Source organism: Saccopteryx leptura, chromosome 12, assembly GCF_036850995.1.
Source record: "Saccopteryx leptura isolate mSacLep1 chromosome 12, mSacLep1_pri_phased_curated, whole genome shotgun sequence".
Classification (NCBI taxonomy): Eukaryota; Metazoa; Chordata; class Mammalia; order Chiroptera; family Emballonuridae; genus Saccopteryx; species Saccopteryx leptura.
In genome coordinates this window covers 9518867-9535834 of record NC_089514.1, presented here as the reverse complement: position 1 = coordinate 9535834, position 16968 = coordinate 9518867, and the positions used below count along the sequence as shown (strand labels likewise).

The following is a 16968-nucleotide window of genomic DNA, read 5'->3' as shown; positions in this document are numbered from 1 at the left end:
TTTTTTTTTAATAAGCCTACCAGAACTTTTGCATCTGAACGAAGGTTAACCACATAAAATATTATCCAGTATCTGGCACAGCGGGCGCTTATTAAATGCTCAGTGACCGAATGTCTAAGTAAATGAGGTCTGACAGCGACTTTGTTGCCTGAATATTTTTGTATTTCTTTTTTGGGGGGTACTTTCAGGGCCTGTTTTAGATTCTCTTGAGTATCTTGATGTTGTCAAATCTTCACCCTCTGAAGATTGATTTGATATTTGGGAATAGTTTAGAGCCATGATTTGTGAATGAATTGAACAATGACACTGTTTTAAAAAGTTCCATGTATTAAAAAAAATTCACCTGGCTCTACTTACTTATTTGCCTATAAATAGACTTTATAGGCAATTACAAAGGGGGGAATTTCAAAAGAATTTTGAACATCATTCAAGGACGCATTGATTCCTAGAATGACTACTTTTTAAGGTACTGATAGGGTTTTGCATTTCAGTTTATAAACTGTGGTGTGTGAGACGGAATATGTCATGTAACTTGCCAGTCACATGACTGTTCTACCTAATTTCAGTCCCTTTCAACATTCTGAAGACATTGACTTCAAGCTATAAAGACTTCTTTTAGTGCAGTGTAAACATAAAGGGGAAAATTCAATGCATATAAGCCAATTAAAAATAACATGTCATTATCAAATAAAGTTGAACTTAATTTGGGTTTCCTTTATATATGCTGATATGTTATAGGACAGTATTTTGACCAAATGTGGCACCAAAATGGATCATTTGGGGAATATATTTAGGAATTTTAAGGACTGATTACTTTTGCCATTCTCTAGGATATATTTTAAGAAAGTCCTCCTTCCCTGGGAAAAACTGGGGTCTAGTCGTTTAGGGAAGAGTGTCCACAGGACTGTATTAATTGTGACGGGGCCACTTCTATGCTGGGGGCTGTCCCTGCCCTGGCATGTTCCGGGACCTTTGCTTGTCAGGCGACCTCCAGGTCCTGGACTCACTCAGGAAAGATTTCAAGGATGAATTGGAGTGAAAATAAAGCAAGTTTAATTCAGGTAGAGAAAAGGAAAGAGGCCAGGGTGGCTGTGAAAAAAGCAGAAGGTATGTGTCTGAGTGGACGTGGGCCAACTCGACAACTCGAGAGAGTTGTACACCTTGCAAGTCTCCAAAGAAGTCAAGAAAGCCCTGGCCGGTTGGCTCAGTGGTAGAGGATTGACCCGGAGTGTGGAAGTCCTGGGTTCGATTCCTGGTCAGGGCACACAGGAGAAGTGACCATCTGCTTCTCCATCCTTCCCCCTTATTTCTCTCTCTCTCTCTCTCTCTCTCTTTCTCTCTCTCTCTCTCTACCTCCCTCCCTCCCTCTCTTCCTCCCTCCTCCTCTCTGCAGCCATGGCTCAAATGGTTTGAGCAAGTTGGTCCTGAGCGCTAAGGATGGCTCCACGGCCTCACCTCAGGTACTAAAATAACTCAGCTGCTGAGCAACGGAGCAGGGGTCGCACATGGTCAGAGCATTGCCCAGTAGGGCACTTGCTGGGTGGATCCAGGTCGGGGCACATGTGGGAGCCTGTCTCTCTTCCTCCCCGCCTCTCCCTAATAAAAAAAAATCATATATCAGCAAAAACATATATTGAAAAGATAAGGAAGTTTGGTTTGATATCAGAAATGTAAAGTACAATATGTTTGATTTCTGAACATTTTGAATATATCATTTCAGAACTAGTTTATGACTTTTACAAAGTATACATCAGGGGTCGGGAACCTTTTTGGCTGAGAGAGCCATGAACGCCACATATTTTAAAATGTAATTCTGTGAGAGCCATACAACGACCCATGTACGTTATGTATTATCCAATAAAAATTTGGTGTTGTCTTGGAGGACAGCTGTGATTGGCTCCAGCCATCTGCAACCATGAACATGAGCGGTAGGAAATGAATGGATTGTAATACATGAGAATGTTTTATATTTTTAATGTTACTATTTTTTTTTTTATTAAAGATTTGTCTGCGAGCCAGATGTAGCCATCAAAAGAGCCACATCTGGCTTGTGAGCCATAGGTTCCCAACCCCTGGTATACATGATCGCTAGCACATCATACATACTATTCTGTATTATTGTATATTTTTTGCTTTGTTTCATTCAGCACATTTTGGATAGCCTGCATATCTACCTAGTAGTCCTGGAAAGTAGTCTTCTTTACTTATTTACCCTGTTCCTCTATCGATGAGTATTTTGATTTTTTAATGATATCTTAGTATGATAACAACAGAACAAACTATACTATAATGGATATTCTTGTATGGACCTTAGCTTTTGCAAGCATGCCCATAAGACAAATTCTTTGAAGTTGAATTGGAAGGTCATAGGCTGTGTGCCTGAAAGGTTATTTGTGTTAACTTTTCTGTAAATTTTGCCCATATTTCTATTGGATTGTTGTTCTTTTTCTTTCTTTCTTTTTTTTTTTTTTTGTATTTTTCTGAAGCTGGAAACGGGGAGGCAGTCAGACAGACTCCCTCATGCACCCGACCGGGATCCACCCGGCACGCCCATCAGGGGGTGATGTTCTGCCCATTTGGGGCGTCGCTCTGTTGAGACCAGAGCCAGTCTAGCGCCTGAGGCAGAGGCCACAGAGCCATCCCCAGCACCCAGGCCATCCTTGCTCCAATGGAGCCTCGGCTGCGGGAGGGGAAGAGAGAGAGAGGAAGGAGAGGGGGAGGGGTGGAGAAGCAGATGGGCGCTTCTCCTGTGTGCCCTGGCCGGGAATCGAACCCGGGACTTCGCACGCCAGGCCGATGCTCTACCACGGAGCCATCTGGCCAGGGCCTGTTCTTTTTCTTAATGATTTGTATTGAGCTTTTGTCTTTTTCTCATTGATTTGTAGCTGCTCTCTAGATATTAGGGGCATGACTTTTTGTTGACGTGGTTATGGCTGTTTTTTTGCAGTTTGCTTTCTGTCCTACCACTTTACTTATAATGCTTTTCTTTTTTTTTTTAACTATATAGAATTAATTTTTTTAGTTATTTATCTCGTGTGTGTGTGTGTGTGTGTGTGTGTGTGTGTGGCTTTTGGCTTTTGAGTATACTGATAAGGCTCTTTCTCATGCTGAAATTTTTTAAAAATTCTAATTTTTGTGATACTTTGATTGTGTCTAGGCTCTTGATTTTTCTGTAACTGATTTTGCAGTAAATACTAGGGGAGAAATTCCTACTTTTCCCCCTCATGTGTTTAATTAGTTTCACAAGACATTTATTAACTAATATATCTTTTCCCCAGTGATAATGGGCGTCATTACTAAATTTTCATTTGACCTATTATACTGTATTGGCTATATATTCATGTACCAAATACCACTCTTTTAATTCTTTTAACTCTATGATACGTTTCAAGTTTTTCATTATTCTTTTATTGGCATTTTCTGTATTTTTACGTTCAGTATGTTTTGTTTTGCACATTTAACCTGAATTTAAGAAATTGTTCGTCGTAGCTACGGGTCAACGGTGAGAACTTAGAAGAACTCTTAGCTGAAAGAGCAGTGCAGTTTCGGGCCATCCAGCGCCGGCTCTTAACAAGATTCAAGGATAAGACACCTGCCCCCCTCCAGCATCTGGACAGCTTGCTAGACGGGACGTACAAACAGGCAAGTGTAACAGCGAGAGTTTTCCTCTGCCACGTTCTGTTGATTTTGCATGGACAAATCAGGTTTTATTTATTTATTTATTTATTTATTTTTTTGAGTTGACTTCCCTAGAGGAAGAAAAATATCTTAGTATGTAAACATCAATAACTATATTGATAATACATTTGCTTCTTGACATTTTTCATGGTTATTTGGAAAAAAATCAGCGTTTTGAGGGACGGTCTATAGCTGCCGTAGGCACTCTGGGAAGAGCATTGGACTTGGAGTGCGCAGTCCCCAGTTCTGTCACTTATTAGCTGTGTGGCTTTTGGTAACTCCCTGACCCTCTAAGAACTTCAGTTTCTTTCCATAAAGTGGGGAAAATAGTCACCATGTTTTTATAAAGATCCTGTTCCACGATGTGTGTGGGAGTGTTGGTCAGTTGCTCTGTAAGTACAGACAGCTAGTTCTTCGTGCAGGAGCAGCTGTGCGACTCCCAGCAGGCACAATGCGTGTTCCGTCCCTTACTTTTCTGTCCTCAGTACATTTTGTTTTTCATTATTTTCTTCTTTCCCTCTTTACTCTTCTGTATCTCTTTGTTGACTGGTCTACCTCATTGCCAGACCTCCTGGGTAGATATCTCCCCAACCTGGGGCTACAGCTACTCTGAGACTTGTCTTTAATGAGGCTGGAACTCTTGGTGGACACAGTGGCAGAGGGTGTTTGAAGGGATTTGACGAGGATGCTTGATTTAATGCTTCCCATATTTTCTATATCATGAGGCTTCCTTTGTCTTTATACATTTAAAGTGCTGGGTTTTTTTTTTTAAATCTTTTCTGCTTAGCCTCAGGGTAGCGTTTTTCCCATGCAATATACTATTACAGAAAAGATGATCAAAACCATGGGTTTCTACCTGAATCTATATTTTAAAGTCTCCATTCTTTTTAGCTTAAAAAAGAGAATGAACAAGTTTTTGAAAGAAAGATATGAATACTATATGAAATTTGACTAAGTTTCATTTTTATAATAAATATTCACATCAAAATTATGGTGCAATATTGTTCCCTTTTTAAAATTTGTTTTAGTCAATTTTTAATGACATTGTTAATACCCAAACATAACTTTCCAATGAAAATTACAAGACTATACACAAAGCTAAATTCTCCAGCTTGGTTCTTCATAATCTCCTTGGTAATGTAATCACTTTTCTGTGTTTCTGTGTCTTCCCAGACTTCTTTTTTTGCATTTACAAATGAAATATTCTTTTGTGAGACTAAAATAATCCATAAATAGTAATAAGTTGTATGTATTGGTCTACCTCTTTTTTCCTTTTTCTTAACAGAATGTACTGGGGCTGTTTCCATATTAATGTGTAGATACCCTTTTCTGTTTGTAATGGTTGCATAGTATTCACTAACATAGATATTCTGTAGTATGGACAAATCACAGTTTGTTAAAGGATAACTCTTTTATTATTAATTTTAATGGGGTGACATTAGTAAATCAGGGTACATATGTTCAAAGAAAACATCTCCAGGTTATCTTGTCATTCAATTATGTTGCATACCCGTCACCCAAAGTCATATTTTCCTCTGTCACCTTCTATCTGGTTTTCTTTGTGCCCCTCCCCTCCCCTCTCTTCCTCCTTCTCCTCCCCCCCTTCCTGTAACCACCACACTCTTGTCCATGTCTCTTAGTCTCGTTTTTATGTCCCACCTATGTATGGAATCATGCAGTTCTTAGTTTTTTCTGCTTTACTTATTTCACTCTGTATAATGTTATCAAGATCCATCCATTTTGTTGTAAATGATCTGATGTCATCATTTCTTATGGCTGAGTAGTATTGCATAGTATATATGTACCACATCTTCTTTATCCAGTCATCTATTGAAGGGCTTTTTGGTTGTTTCCATGTCTTGGCCACTGTGAACAATGCTGCAATGAACATGGGGCTGCATGTGTCTTTACATACCAATGTTTTTGAGTTTTGGGGGTATATACCCAGTAGAGGGATTGCTAGGTCATATGGTAGTTCTAGTTTTAGTTTTTTGAGGAACCACCATAATTTCTTTCATAATGGTTATATTACTTTACATTCCCACCAACAGTGGATGAGGGTTCTAAAGGATAACTCTTAATACTAGTTTTAATGTTGAGTGTAACACTGAGAAAAATCCCTTGTAGGCCGCTCTGTTGGGACCAAACAGACCTGTGACATGCGTCGCTAACCCATACCTTCTGTTTAGTGTACATTTCTCTTACCTGTACACTTTGCGTGGGTAGTGGGCATGGTTTACTGGGTTACTTGGGTTAGCCCAGCCCATGGAATGATGAGCCGTGCCAGAGCCCGGCTGGACTCTCCAAGGCGTCACTCCGTTGCGTGCCTGTCACTAGATTTGGAAAAGTGTTTTTCCAATGTACTGGTTTAAGATTAAACCTGCCACCTCTACAGAGTCCTTGTTTTCTCAAGTGCAGGAGCTTTTAACTTTCCTCTTCGTCCTTCTGCAGAGCTTAGGGCCACATTAGTCCCCCAGGTGCAGTAAGACAAGCACTGTGAGCTGAGCAGTGAGATTGACATCCTGCCCCGTGTATCAGCAGGCATCTGCTAGATGCAATAATGTCACCATCCACTGGAGCAGAGAAAACGGGCTTATGTGAAAAGGGAAGTGGTACCAACATCTTGAAGCTAATGTGTAAACTCTGAAGGCGGGGACCTTTTGTTTTGTCTTATTCACCACCACATCCTTAGCACAATATTTCTTGCCTCATTATAGGTGCTTAATAAATATTTGTCCTATGAATGAATGCTTTATTGCCACTGATAATCTCTTGCAATTGAATGTCTGTGACAGGGTAGCTCTACAGAGAACAGAGCAGCAGAGAATTCTTCCAGTTCAGGATGGTTTATTCTAAAACCCTCAAAAGCCACTATAACATGGAAACTCTCTTCTCTTTCCTAAATAATAAGGTAAACTGTCATAGCCAGGAAGGTTTTATAGCTGCAAATTCTTGACTGAGGAAATCTTTCCTGTGTGTGTGTGAGAATGTGTGTGCCATAGTGAAACTGGATATAATCATCTGTTGACATACATCTGTACACATAGGATGCTGTTGAGGGCAACCCCCTTCATATTTTCAGTGAGATGAGAATTAATTGGGCTTTTCCGGTATTAATACACACCCAGAAGCATGAGAAGTCAGTCTCCTCATTTCCTGTTTATATAATTGTTGCATTCTTCCTCGTGGAAGGCAAAACTTTTAGTCATATCATATCCCCGATTAGCAGCTAGTCTAGGATATAGACATGTAGAACTGGAGGAGGTTTGGGGGTCGTATTGGTGATTGATGGTCCCGGAACTACAGTGAAATCCAATAAAGTTCTTAAGACAGACTGAAAGGGAAGCCCAAGGCGCTTCATACACGAATGATCGGGCATTGCTGAGTGGGCGGGAACGCGAGCTGGTTGTGTGGTCTGCTCATTCATAACGGAGTTAGCGAAGGTGCCCTTGTAGGTAGGGTCTGAGGTCAACGTTTGGCTTCCTACCCCTGCACCCAGTGAGAGCGGCTCTCATTCACATTTGGTCTCCCCAGGGTCAGTTTACCAGATACAGAACTGGGTAAAGCCAGGCAGGGCAGGCACTGTGAGTCCTGCGTCCTCGGTGTTTAGGAGAAACTCGGGGTGCTAGTAGCTTAAGCAGTGAGCCTGTGGAGTGGGCCTCTGCTCCTCCAGTGACCTAGGAGGCAGGTGACGGTGCCTTTGACTGGAGCCCATTAGAAAAAGCCATTGCGCCCTGGCCGATTGGCTCAGCAGTAGAGCGTCGGCCTAGCGTGCGGAGGACCCGGGTTCGATTCCCGGCCAGGGCACACAGGAGAAGCGCCCATTTGCTTCTCCACCCCTCCGCCGCGCTTTCCTCTCTGTCTCTCTCTTCCCCTCCCGCAGCCAAGGCTCCATTGGAGCAAAGATGGCCCGGGCGCTGGGCATGGCTCTGTGGCCTCTGCCTCAGGCGCTAGAGTGGCTCTGGTCGCAACATGGCGACACCCAGGATGGGCAGAGCATCGCCCCCTGGTGGGCAGAGCATCGCCCCTGGTGGGCGTGCCGGGTGGATCCCGGTCGGGCTCATGCGGGAGTCTGTCTGACTGTCTCTCCCTGTTTCCAGCTTCAGAAAAATGAAAAGAAGAAAAAAAAAAAAAAAAAAAAAAAAAAGAAAAAGCCATTGCTTCTAAAGGTACAGTAAGATATCCGATATTACATCTTTAAATACATGCTAATAAATGCTCCAGGGTTTGAAGTGGCATATCTGACGTGTCCTACTATGGTGATTAGGAACTTTGGATGTGGAGTCAGCTTGCATGAATTCCACTCCTGGCTCTGGGGCCTTGGGCAAGTTCCTTAAACAAATAGAACAAAACCTTCCCACCTGTAGCATGGTGTCCCCTTCCTGGGGTGGTTGTGAGTATTATAATGTGTAAACACATAAATTGCCTAGAATGGTGCTTGGTACACGATAAGCTCTCAACAAATGTAACTACAGTTCTGGGGACTATTCTTCATGTTTATTTGACTAAAAAGGTCTGCCCACTCAGAAGTGGTGCTATTCATTGGTCAGACAGAAGAGGTTATCATTATACATCATCATTCTAAACCTCTGCTCTCCGGTAGCCTCACAAATCTAGACCTCAGCTGAGAATCGAGAAGATCCTGTATCCTCAGAGGGGTCCCCAAACTCCTTTAGCTCACCTGTCTGTCTTGGGAAATGTTTGGTTCCACAGGGGATCCCCAAAAGGGAGGGGCATCATATGAGGGCAAGTGGCCATATTCCCTGAATCCCTGATTGTTTCATCTGGATGTATTCCTAGGAGTTGCTTCATCAGAAATACTACACAAGCACACACACGCACGCTGCCTTGCAGAAGTGCACCCGAGTTCCATCAGCAGTATAAGGAGATTTTTTTTTTTTGTATTATTGTTTTGATCTTTGCAGTTTTTAACTGAAAGGTAGTGCGATTGTTCTTTCACTCTCTCTTTGTTTGCTTACCAGTGAGGTTGAGCGTTTAAAAAATGAGAATTTGTATTTTTTGCGTGATTTACATCTGTGTGCCCTCTCTGTGGGGCAGCTCAGCTTTTTTCTTGTTACTTTGTGTTACTTTATCTTTTTCTTCAGGTGTCTCTGTCCAGGAAAGCCTTCCTGTGCCCAGAGTCCATGAATGTGACCCATAATTTATCCTAACATTTTCCTGCTTTCATTCTTGACATACATTTTTAAACCCACATGGAATGCATTATGCAATTTACTGGGAATCTAATCTCCTCACCAAAAATGGTGAGCGAGTTGTCTCGGCCCCTGCTTATTGCATAATCCATTTTTCTCCTTCTGGATGAGAAAACTCCCTGTATCATCGAACAGCTTTACTGTGTGGCAAACCACCCCAAGCCCTAGGGGCTTGAAACAACAGCAGTTCCTTACTGTTCATGAGTCTCTGGGGTCACCTGGGCAGTTAGAATCATCTGGGCCAAGCTGGGCTGATTGTGACCTGCCTCATGCCTGTATCTCTGGTCCGCTGGTGGCTCAGCTGGGGACCGGATGACCGAGGATGCGCTTGCTCGTTGGCAGTTGGCTGACAGTTAGGTGGGATGGTGGGGCCAGTTGTCTCCCCTGGCCCAGCACGCTGGCCTGGCCTTATTCCCATGGGGGCTTCTGGTGCTAACACACCGTGTTCTCCCAGCCTCTGCCTTCGCCGTGTCTCCTCATTCTCCGTCGGTTTTCACCGGCCTGGATCAGAGCGGTGGGGAGAGAGCCGTGCCTCTCTGTTGGGGGAGTGGAGAATTGAGGGCATTTCTCAGTCTGGCCTGCTGCTCTTAGTTTGCAAAAATTCAGTTCGCTACTAAATCAGCGAAATGTTTAAAGAGATTATTTTACTACTTTACCTAACCTTTGAACTTAGGTGTTCTGTACTTTTGACTTACAAACCTGAATTTTTGTTGTCATTAAAACCTTAGTCATTTATAATCAGGTGTGGTCTATGGACTTCATAATTAGTTAGGTTTGTCAGGTGAAGTTTAAAGCGAACAGAGCGTCCGTGATGTCTTGCGGCGAACGGGACTGCCTGCATACTCGCTCCTGGCTTAGTCTGCCAGCCGTTTCGGAGAAGGAACCTGCTCCCCAGCCGCCTGGTGGATCCGCACCTCATCCCTGCGCGGGTGGTGTCGCCGGTGTGCGGCCCGTGCTGGCCCGAGAGCCCTGGGTTTGGTTCCGTGCTCTGGGGTAGCCATCTTGAAATTCTTAATACTTCTCCAGCAGGAGGCCCCATCTTTTCATTTGGCTGCGGACACCGCAAACAATGTAGGTGGTCCTTGCTCTGTCAGGACACTGATTTCTGACGAGTAGGACAGTGTGGTGGAGGGTTTCGATACGGAACAGAGTTCAGAGACAGAACAGAGTTTGAAGACAGGATGGCTCTCCTAGCCCTGCCCCCACACCACCTGTAAGTTTCCGCGGAGCGAAGGAAAGGGGGCGTGGCAGTCCCCCTCCCCCCCCCCCCCCCCCCCCCCCAGTGCCGGCCCCTGCACAGCTCCAAGGCGGCTTTCTGGGAAAGGCATCTCGGTTCACTGACTGTGAGTGACAAGGGTGATCTCATTTAGGGACACCATCCTGCAGTTAGTAGTCTCTGGGCATGATGTGGGGTGCAGCCTCTGTTCAGACTTCCAGCAGGTGGGTGCTTGGCGTCAGGACCCACCATCAATCGTTACGCGTTTTGGTACACAAGGGGTCAGCCACCCGCGTCTCACGGCAACTCACGTCCTAAATCCTGTATCTTAGATGGGCAGGGGCCTGACACCCACATCCCACACTGTCACTAACTCCTCTGCGCTTGTCTGTCAGGTAGTGTCCACCTGCTGTCCCTTCACGCTCCCCTGGTGGCATCTCCCAAGCACCCTGACTGGGGTCAGTCCCCAGCTGACGCAGGGAGAGGGGACCAGCGTGGTCACTCTGGGAAAAGCTGTTTTTCGTTCTTAACTTGGGGAGGATCTGACCCACAGCGAATGTAGATTTCCCGTTGCTCGCCGCAATTTCAATAATTTATGCTATAATTTTGGGAAAAGAAAAGGCTTCCTTTTTGAAAGAACGTTCACCTTCTAGCTTTAGAGGCATAATGTGAAAAGAAAGTAAGCGTGTCAAGAATTCCTTTTTCCTGGCCCTGGCCGGTTGGCTCAGCAGTAGAGCGTCGGCCTGGCGTGCGGGGGACCCGGGTTCGATTCCCGGCCAGGGCACATAGGAGAAGCACCCATTTGCTTCTCCACCCCCCCCCCCCCCTCCTTCCTCTCTGTCTCTCTCTTCCCCTCCCGCAGCCAAGGCTCCATTGGAGCAAAGATGGCCCGGGCGCTGGAGATGGCTCCTTGGCCTCTGCCCCAGGCGCTAGAGTGGCTCTGGTCGCGGCAGAGCGACACCCTGGAGGGGCAGAGCATCGCCCCCTGGTGGGCAGAGCGTCGCCCCCTGGTGGGCGTGCCGGGTGGATCCTGGTCGGGCGCATGCAGGAGTCTGTCTGACTGTCTCTCCCCGTTTCCAGCTTCAGAAAAATACAAAAAAAAAAAAAAAAAAAAAGAATTCCTTTTTCCCAGCGGTGACAAAACCAAATTTTCTCATTTTGTTTAATTGGAGTACTGCCTTGTCAGCCATCTGAATATATTTTTGGAGGATCTGAGAAAGGAAGTAAGGGAAGAGAAGGGAAATTCATATTTGTTGAGCACCTACTGAGTCTGAGGTAAATTTTATTTATTACTTTATTTGATACAATCCCTTTGCGAGGGTGGCGTTATCGTTCCGATTTTATGAACGAAGACCTCGAGACTGCGTGGAGAGAAGTGCTCGCTCAGCGTTACAGATATGAAGTGATCTCTTCTGAAGTCCAAGCCTTCCTGACTCAGGGAGCACTTGTATTTTAATCACTTCCAGGTGGAGCACGGACATCCTAGGTTTTCTCTAGCAAAACCAGTCAGGTTAAAGAAAAAGAAGATTCATGCAAAGTCTTTGTATATATGCAAGGTATATATTTATAATCATCGAATATTTATTGTGTTTACCCCTATCAGAAAGGTAACACCATCTTCTGGGGTGTCCCCCAAAGCATGTAAGCATCTATTACGTCTGAAACTTGAGTATCAGAGGAAGAGGCGACTTTGTTAATTTGTTAACTTATACTGAAGTTCAGGTTTTCTTTTCTTATTCTTTCTTTCTTTTTTATTTTCTTGCCATCATATGCTAATGCTTATTGCAGTTGGCAGAAGAGCTTTGGAAAATAAGTTCTCTTCATGTTGTAAAAATTTCACGTACATTTGTTGGTCAAAGCAGGACTGATTGGGTGAACTGACATTGGGGAAATTTAGCCTTACCCTACGGTTTGGCTTGTGTTGTGATGCTTTTATGTGTACTGAGATTTTTTTTTTCCTCTCCACTTGAACAGTAAGCCTCTGTTGTAGGAGAGGAAAAATGTTTACTAATCTGAAAGTTTAGTTGTGTCAGATGACATATGTGTGATGTAATGACTGATAGTCATTAATGTTCTAGAAAGGCACTTGGCTGAAGTTTCTCTTGTGCAAAACAGAGGCTGTATCAGGCATAATTTTAAACAGAGGTCCTGTGGTTTGGACTTGCTATTTGTTACTTTTTCTGTACTTAAAACTTCCTTCCACTCTGTTTATTTGTATGGAATTGATATATAAAAATCATTTTAAATCACGCAGAAGTCTGAGAGCTTTTTGGTCCATGACTTTTTAAAATGAGCATGATTTTGGCTGATAACACAAAGGAATCTGTGATGAAACCTTTGGGAGGCCTGCCTCCCTCTCTGCCATGGCTCGGGAAACAAGCTGCTAACAGACTGGGAAGGAGGGCGCAGGGCTGTGGGATGTCGGCGCATTTGTTTTTCTTGTACCCACTTAAGAGCTAAAGAGAAGTTCTTTCTCTGAAGGAGAGAATAAACAGGTCAGAAATGGGGGGGGGGCGCGGAATTTGCAACCACATGTTTGGTGATGAATGGGAGATGTAAGTTATAAAAAAGAAAAAAAAAAGAGGATGGGATGGCCAAAATAATAAATAGACAAATAAATAAGAAAGGATGGGTAGGAAAAAAAAGAAGCGGGTATGCTTTTACCCCGTAATTCTACTCCTGGATATTTTTCTAAGAAAACAGTTCACAAGGGAAAGAGAGAACCGTCATCGTGTTGTTTATTTATAATATTAATCACCTTTGCAAGAAATTAGGGACCAGCCTTTCATAGCTGGAAAATGATTAGGTTATTATAGTACTGCCATTTGATATAATAGCATTTCATGTCATGATTTAAAAAACTGGAACAATATAAAACATTTCTAGTAATTGACAGAAGCAGACAGGTTGTAACAAATAATGAAGCAGATGGATCTAAAACAGGTAGGTGTGCAGAGGTTTGGAAGGAACACAGAAATTGAAAATGGTGTCCATTTGGTTTAGATGCCTTTATATTCCTAAACAGGTTCCTTTAATGTTGTTATTCTCATAATTTGATAAGCACAAAAATAATCTTTCTTACGATACGGGAATGTACTTAGCAGTACTGAACTGTACACTTGAAAATACATAGTTAAGATAACCAATTTTATAGTTTTTGTGTTTGACTACAATTGAAGGAAATTGCAACTTTTTGAAAACAGGGGTATGGCCCCAAACACCTGGTCTTCATCGGTATTTTCCAAAGACAGCACTTTCTCTTCTCCCCTGGGTAGACCACGGAAGCTCATTTCTCTGCTCTCCGAATGCTTAGAACTTGGGCTTATCATCCCATATTTGAGTTAGTTTACTTCTGTTCACTCAAAAGAGAGCAATTAGATAAGTGCAGCGTGTTCTTGAATGAATATAAGCAGAAGGGTGGGCATGGTCTTGCTGGCCCTTAATCTCACTGGTCCCGTTAGCCAAACGAGAGACGCGTACAAAGTTCTCTCAAGATTTTTCTTCATCCAGGTCAGAGCGCAACCTGGAATGTAACTCCAAACTATGTTTGTTCCACGCACGTCACGGATGGATTCAGCGTGCATCAGTGTGTGTGGCCCTACGGTCTAGCCTGACAGAAGTGGACGTGAAGCCACAAGGGTGAGCCCTGGATGTGAGTTTGAGTTTTCTGGTAGCCCCATTAGCAAAGTAAGATGGGACGGGTGAAATTAACATGATCATTTCAGTAGGTAATCAGATAAACATTATTAATGTCATAGTCTATGTTTTTTCATAGTAAGTCTTGACAACATGGTTTATTTTACACTCGCGACACATGTCAGGTGCTGAGGACCTGCACGTGGCTCGTGACTGCCTTCGTGGACAGTACAGTTCTAGCTACAGAGCATTGTCAGCTCATACTGTTTCTTGTAACGCCTCTTTTCTTGATTATTTTCTTTATTTTAGTTTTTTAAAAATTCTTGGTTACGATAAGACTGTCACTGCCCCAATGACTTGCGCTCGCTGGATGTGCGTAGCAAGCAAGTGGGAAGCTCTCTTAGATGGTGAGGGGACTCCCAGAAGCCTTTCCTCACAGAAACCGTGTCTTCAGGTATTGTAAAAAAGTAAAAAGAGAGCGCATCGAGTTTGTGTGAGCCGACCGGGGTCCTAGGCCCAGCTCCCCCTGGCTCTCTGACTTTGGGCGTGTCACTTACCCGCTCTGGGCGTCAGCGTCTCTTCCTCAGTTTCCACCTTTGGACCCCTTAGGACCTCTCTGGGAACCGTCCGACATGGCTCTTATCTTCTAGTAAAATTCTCCATACGTAATTTGTTGGATCTTCATAAGAGCTAGGGCAAGGGACTTAGAATCTTACATTTCTGGCAGTTCAGAATTTCAGGAGCAAATGGAGCCTTCTAGTGTTAGCACGAGACTGGGGTGTGGTTGTTGACCAGTCAACATTTGTTTGCTGGGCTCTAATGATAGTGATCTACTTTACAGGGCGTTGTGCAACTGAATTAGTTTCAAACAAAATGTGTAAGTGCAAAGTATTATTATAACATCGGAGTTATGCTTCCCTGGATTTAAGTAGGTAATGCTAATTGACATTAATGGGTGTTGTACATAAATCAAAGGGAGAACAGACCTATTAGTGTATAAAAAAACATTCTACTTTTAATATCCATCTGGTATGCTTTACTTCCCTGGGGCATATGTGGTTATTTTAATTTTTTTTTTTTTTTTTTTTTACAAATTGAATGCATATTTCTTTATCTGCATGTTCCTCAATCAGTTTTAAGTTTTCTGCTTGCTAGTGTTCGTTTGAACAGGTCCCTAGACTGTAAACTCAATGTTAGAGTTTTGCTTTGGTGAATTTATCAGCTTCAGAAATTTGATCATCTGGCTGATATAAGGCATTCTAAGCCAAAGTAATCAGGGGGCTATACTCTTCTGCTAAAATTTCATTCTATTTGTTGTTTGATCCTTTTTAAAAAAATTAGTCTTTTGAGAGATACACTCCGAAACAAGATGTTTCTAATATTACAATAAAGCTATTTATGGGCCCATTATAAGGAAATGAAAATCTTATCTTTTTGTGTCAGTGATGAGAGAAAAATATATAAGTGGCCCCCAATTATCTGTAATTGTATGAGGTTTTCTTTCATTCGCGTTATCTGCCTTCCTGCTTACTCCCATCCAGCACAATTATTCCTTTTGTATTAGTGTTCTGTAAATGGGGTTCTGAATGGTTTGAATTGTGAATTAACAATGATCACCATCCTCACATCTCTCCTCTCCCCCGTCCTTCCCTCCCCCTTCCTCTCTGTCTTTAAATAAAGGGAAACCGAGCCAGTTTCCTAGAAAGGCCTAGAGAGATGAAAAGGAAAACAAATCGCAAGTCTTTATATGAGTATCTGTGAGCAGCTGCGCAGTTTGATCAGCCCTGCTCTGCGTTTCTCCGCATATTAATAAACAGGGGGCCAGTCGTGTCCTGAGTGTTGTGTGTAAGTGCCAAGTGTGACCAAGGACAAATCCAGGTGATATCTTTTTAAAAAGATATTTTTGTGAGACCCAACTGTATATCCAGGAACAAGGTCATGGTAGGTAAAGAGCAATTTAATTTAATTAAAAGAAATGAACTTTGACCGATGGACTTGAAGTGGATTTAAATACATTGTCACTCTATCTGGGAATCATTAATAGAATGTTGTGCAGCGAAATAAGCAGGTATTTGACTTTGCTGTTTTCCCTGATGGATCACCCTCTATTTTTCAGTTTCTTTTTATGTGATTTCCAAATCTCTTATAGCAGGATATTAGATTTCAGGCAGATGCAGCCATCTCTTCCCACCCAAATACTGATGCTCTGCCTCTCTCTCCCCCCATCTAGGACAGGCTTCTGGCCAGTACTTAATATTCTTGTTCAGTTGACTCACCAGTTAGAATGATAGGCTCAGCGGCCATATGTTCTTGGAGGCGTTTGTCCCAGGGAGGCGACAGATGTTCACTGGGTTATGTCCGCCCTCCATCTTTGGTCCCACCTCTGGGATTCGAGGTGGAGACGTGTGAGAGGATTGGCCCCTACTAAACTGAGGCCGTGAGCTCACGGAAGCTCACAGGTCCTGGCCTGAAGATCTAATGTGTCAACTCCTTGTCTGACACATCAGATAAGACTAATCTCAGTGGAATCGTCTGTACTTTTATTCACTTGTTCTTGTCCTATCCAATTCCAAGACCTTCAGGAGTCCCTGTTGTCTGTCGGAGTGAGTGGAGACTTCGCACACTGGCATTCAAAGATTTCTGAAGACTGGAGCCCTCCTCCTTCTAATCTTAACTCTTACTTCTGCTAAACCTACATGCCAGTCACAGTAGCCTATACTCTGTCCCCGCCAAAAAAGCTTTATTGATGTATCATTTGCATACTGCAAAATTCACCAACTGTAAATGTACCCTTTAATGATTTTTAGTAAACTTACAGAACTGTGCGACCACCACCACAATCCAGTTTTAGAACGGTACCATTGCCCCCAAGAGCTCCCTTGTGCCCACTTACACGGAGTCCCCTCTCCCACCCCTGACACCAAGAGACTATTACTTCATCCACTTTCTGTCTCTTTGGGTTGGCCTTTTCCGGTATTTTTGTGTGTGTGTGTGTGTGTGTGTTTTTCTGAAGTTGGAAACAGGGAGGCAGTCAGATAGACTCCCACATGTGCCTGACCAGGATCCACCTGGCATGCCCACCAGGGGGCGATGTTCTGCCCATCTGGGGCATTGCTCTGTTGCAACCAGAGCCATTCTAGCACCTGACGCAGAGGCCATAGAGCCATCCTCAGTGCCTGGGTCAACTTTGCTCCAGTTGGAGCCTTGGCTGCGGGAGGGGAAGAG

General features: G+C 43.5%; 1 protein-coding gene across 2 annotated transcripts in view; it reads left to right on the top strand.

Moving 5' to 3' along the window:
• The window catches only part of BBS9 (Bardet-Biedl syndrome 9), a 384264-nt gene that overhangs the window by 199211 nt on the left and 168085 nt on the right, over positions 1-16968 (top strand). For both annotated transcript variants that reach the window (XM_066354391.1, XM_066354392.1), the window contains one exon: positions 3490-3642. In XM_066354391.1, coding sequence (XP_066210488.1) covers positions 3490-3642 — 153 coding nt within the window. The remainder of the gene's footprint in view (positions 1-3489; positions 3643-16968) is intronic.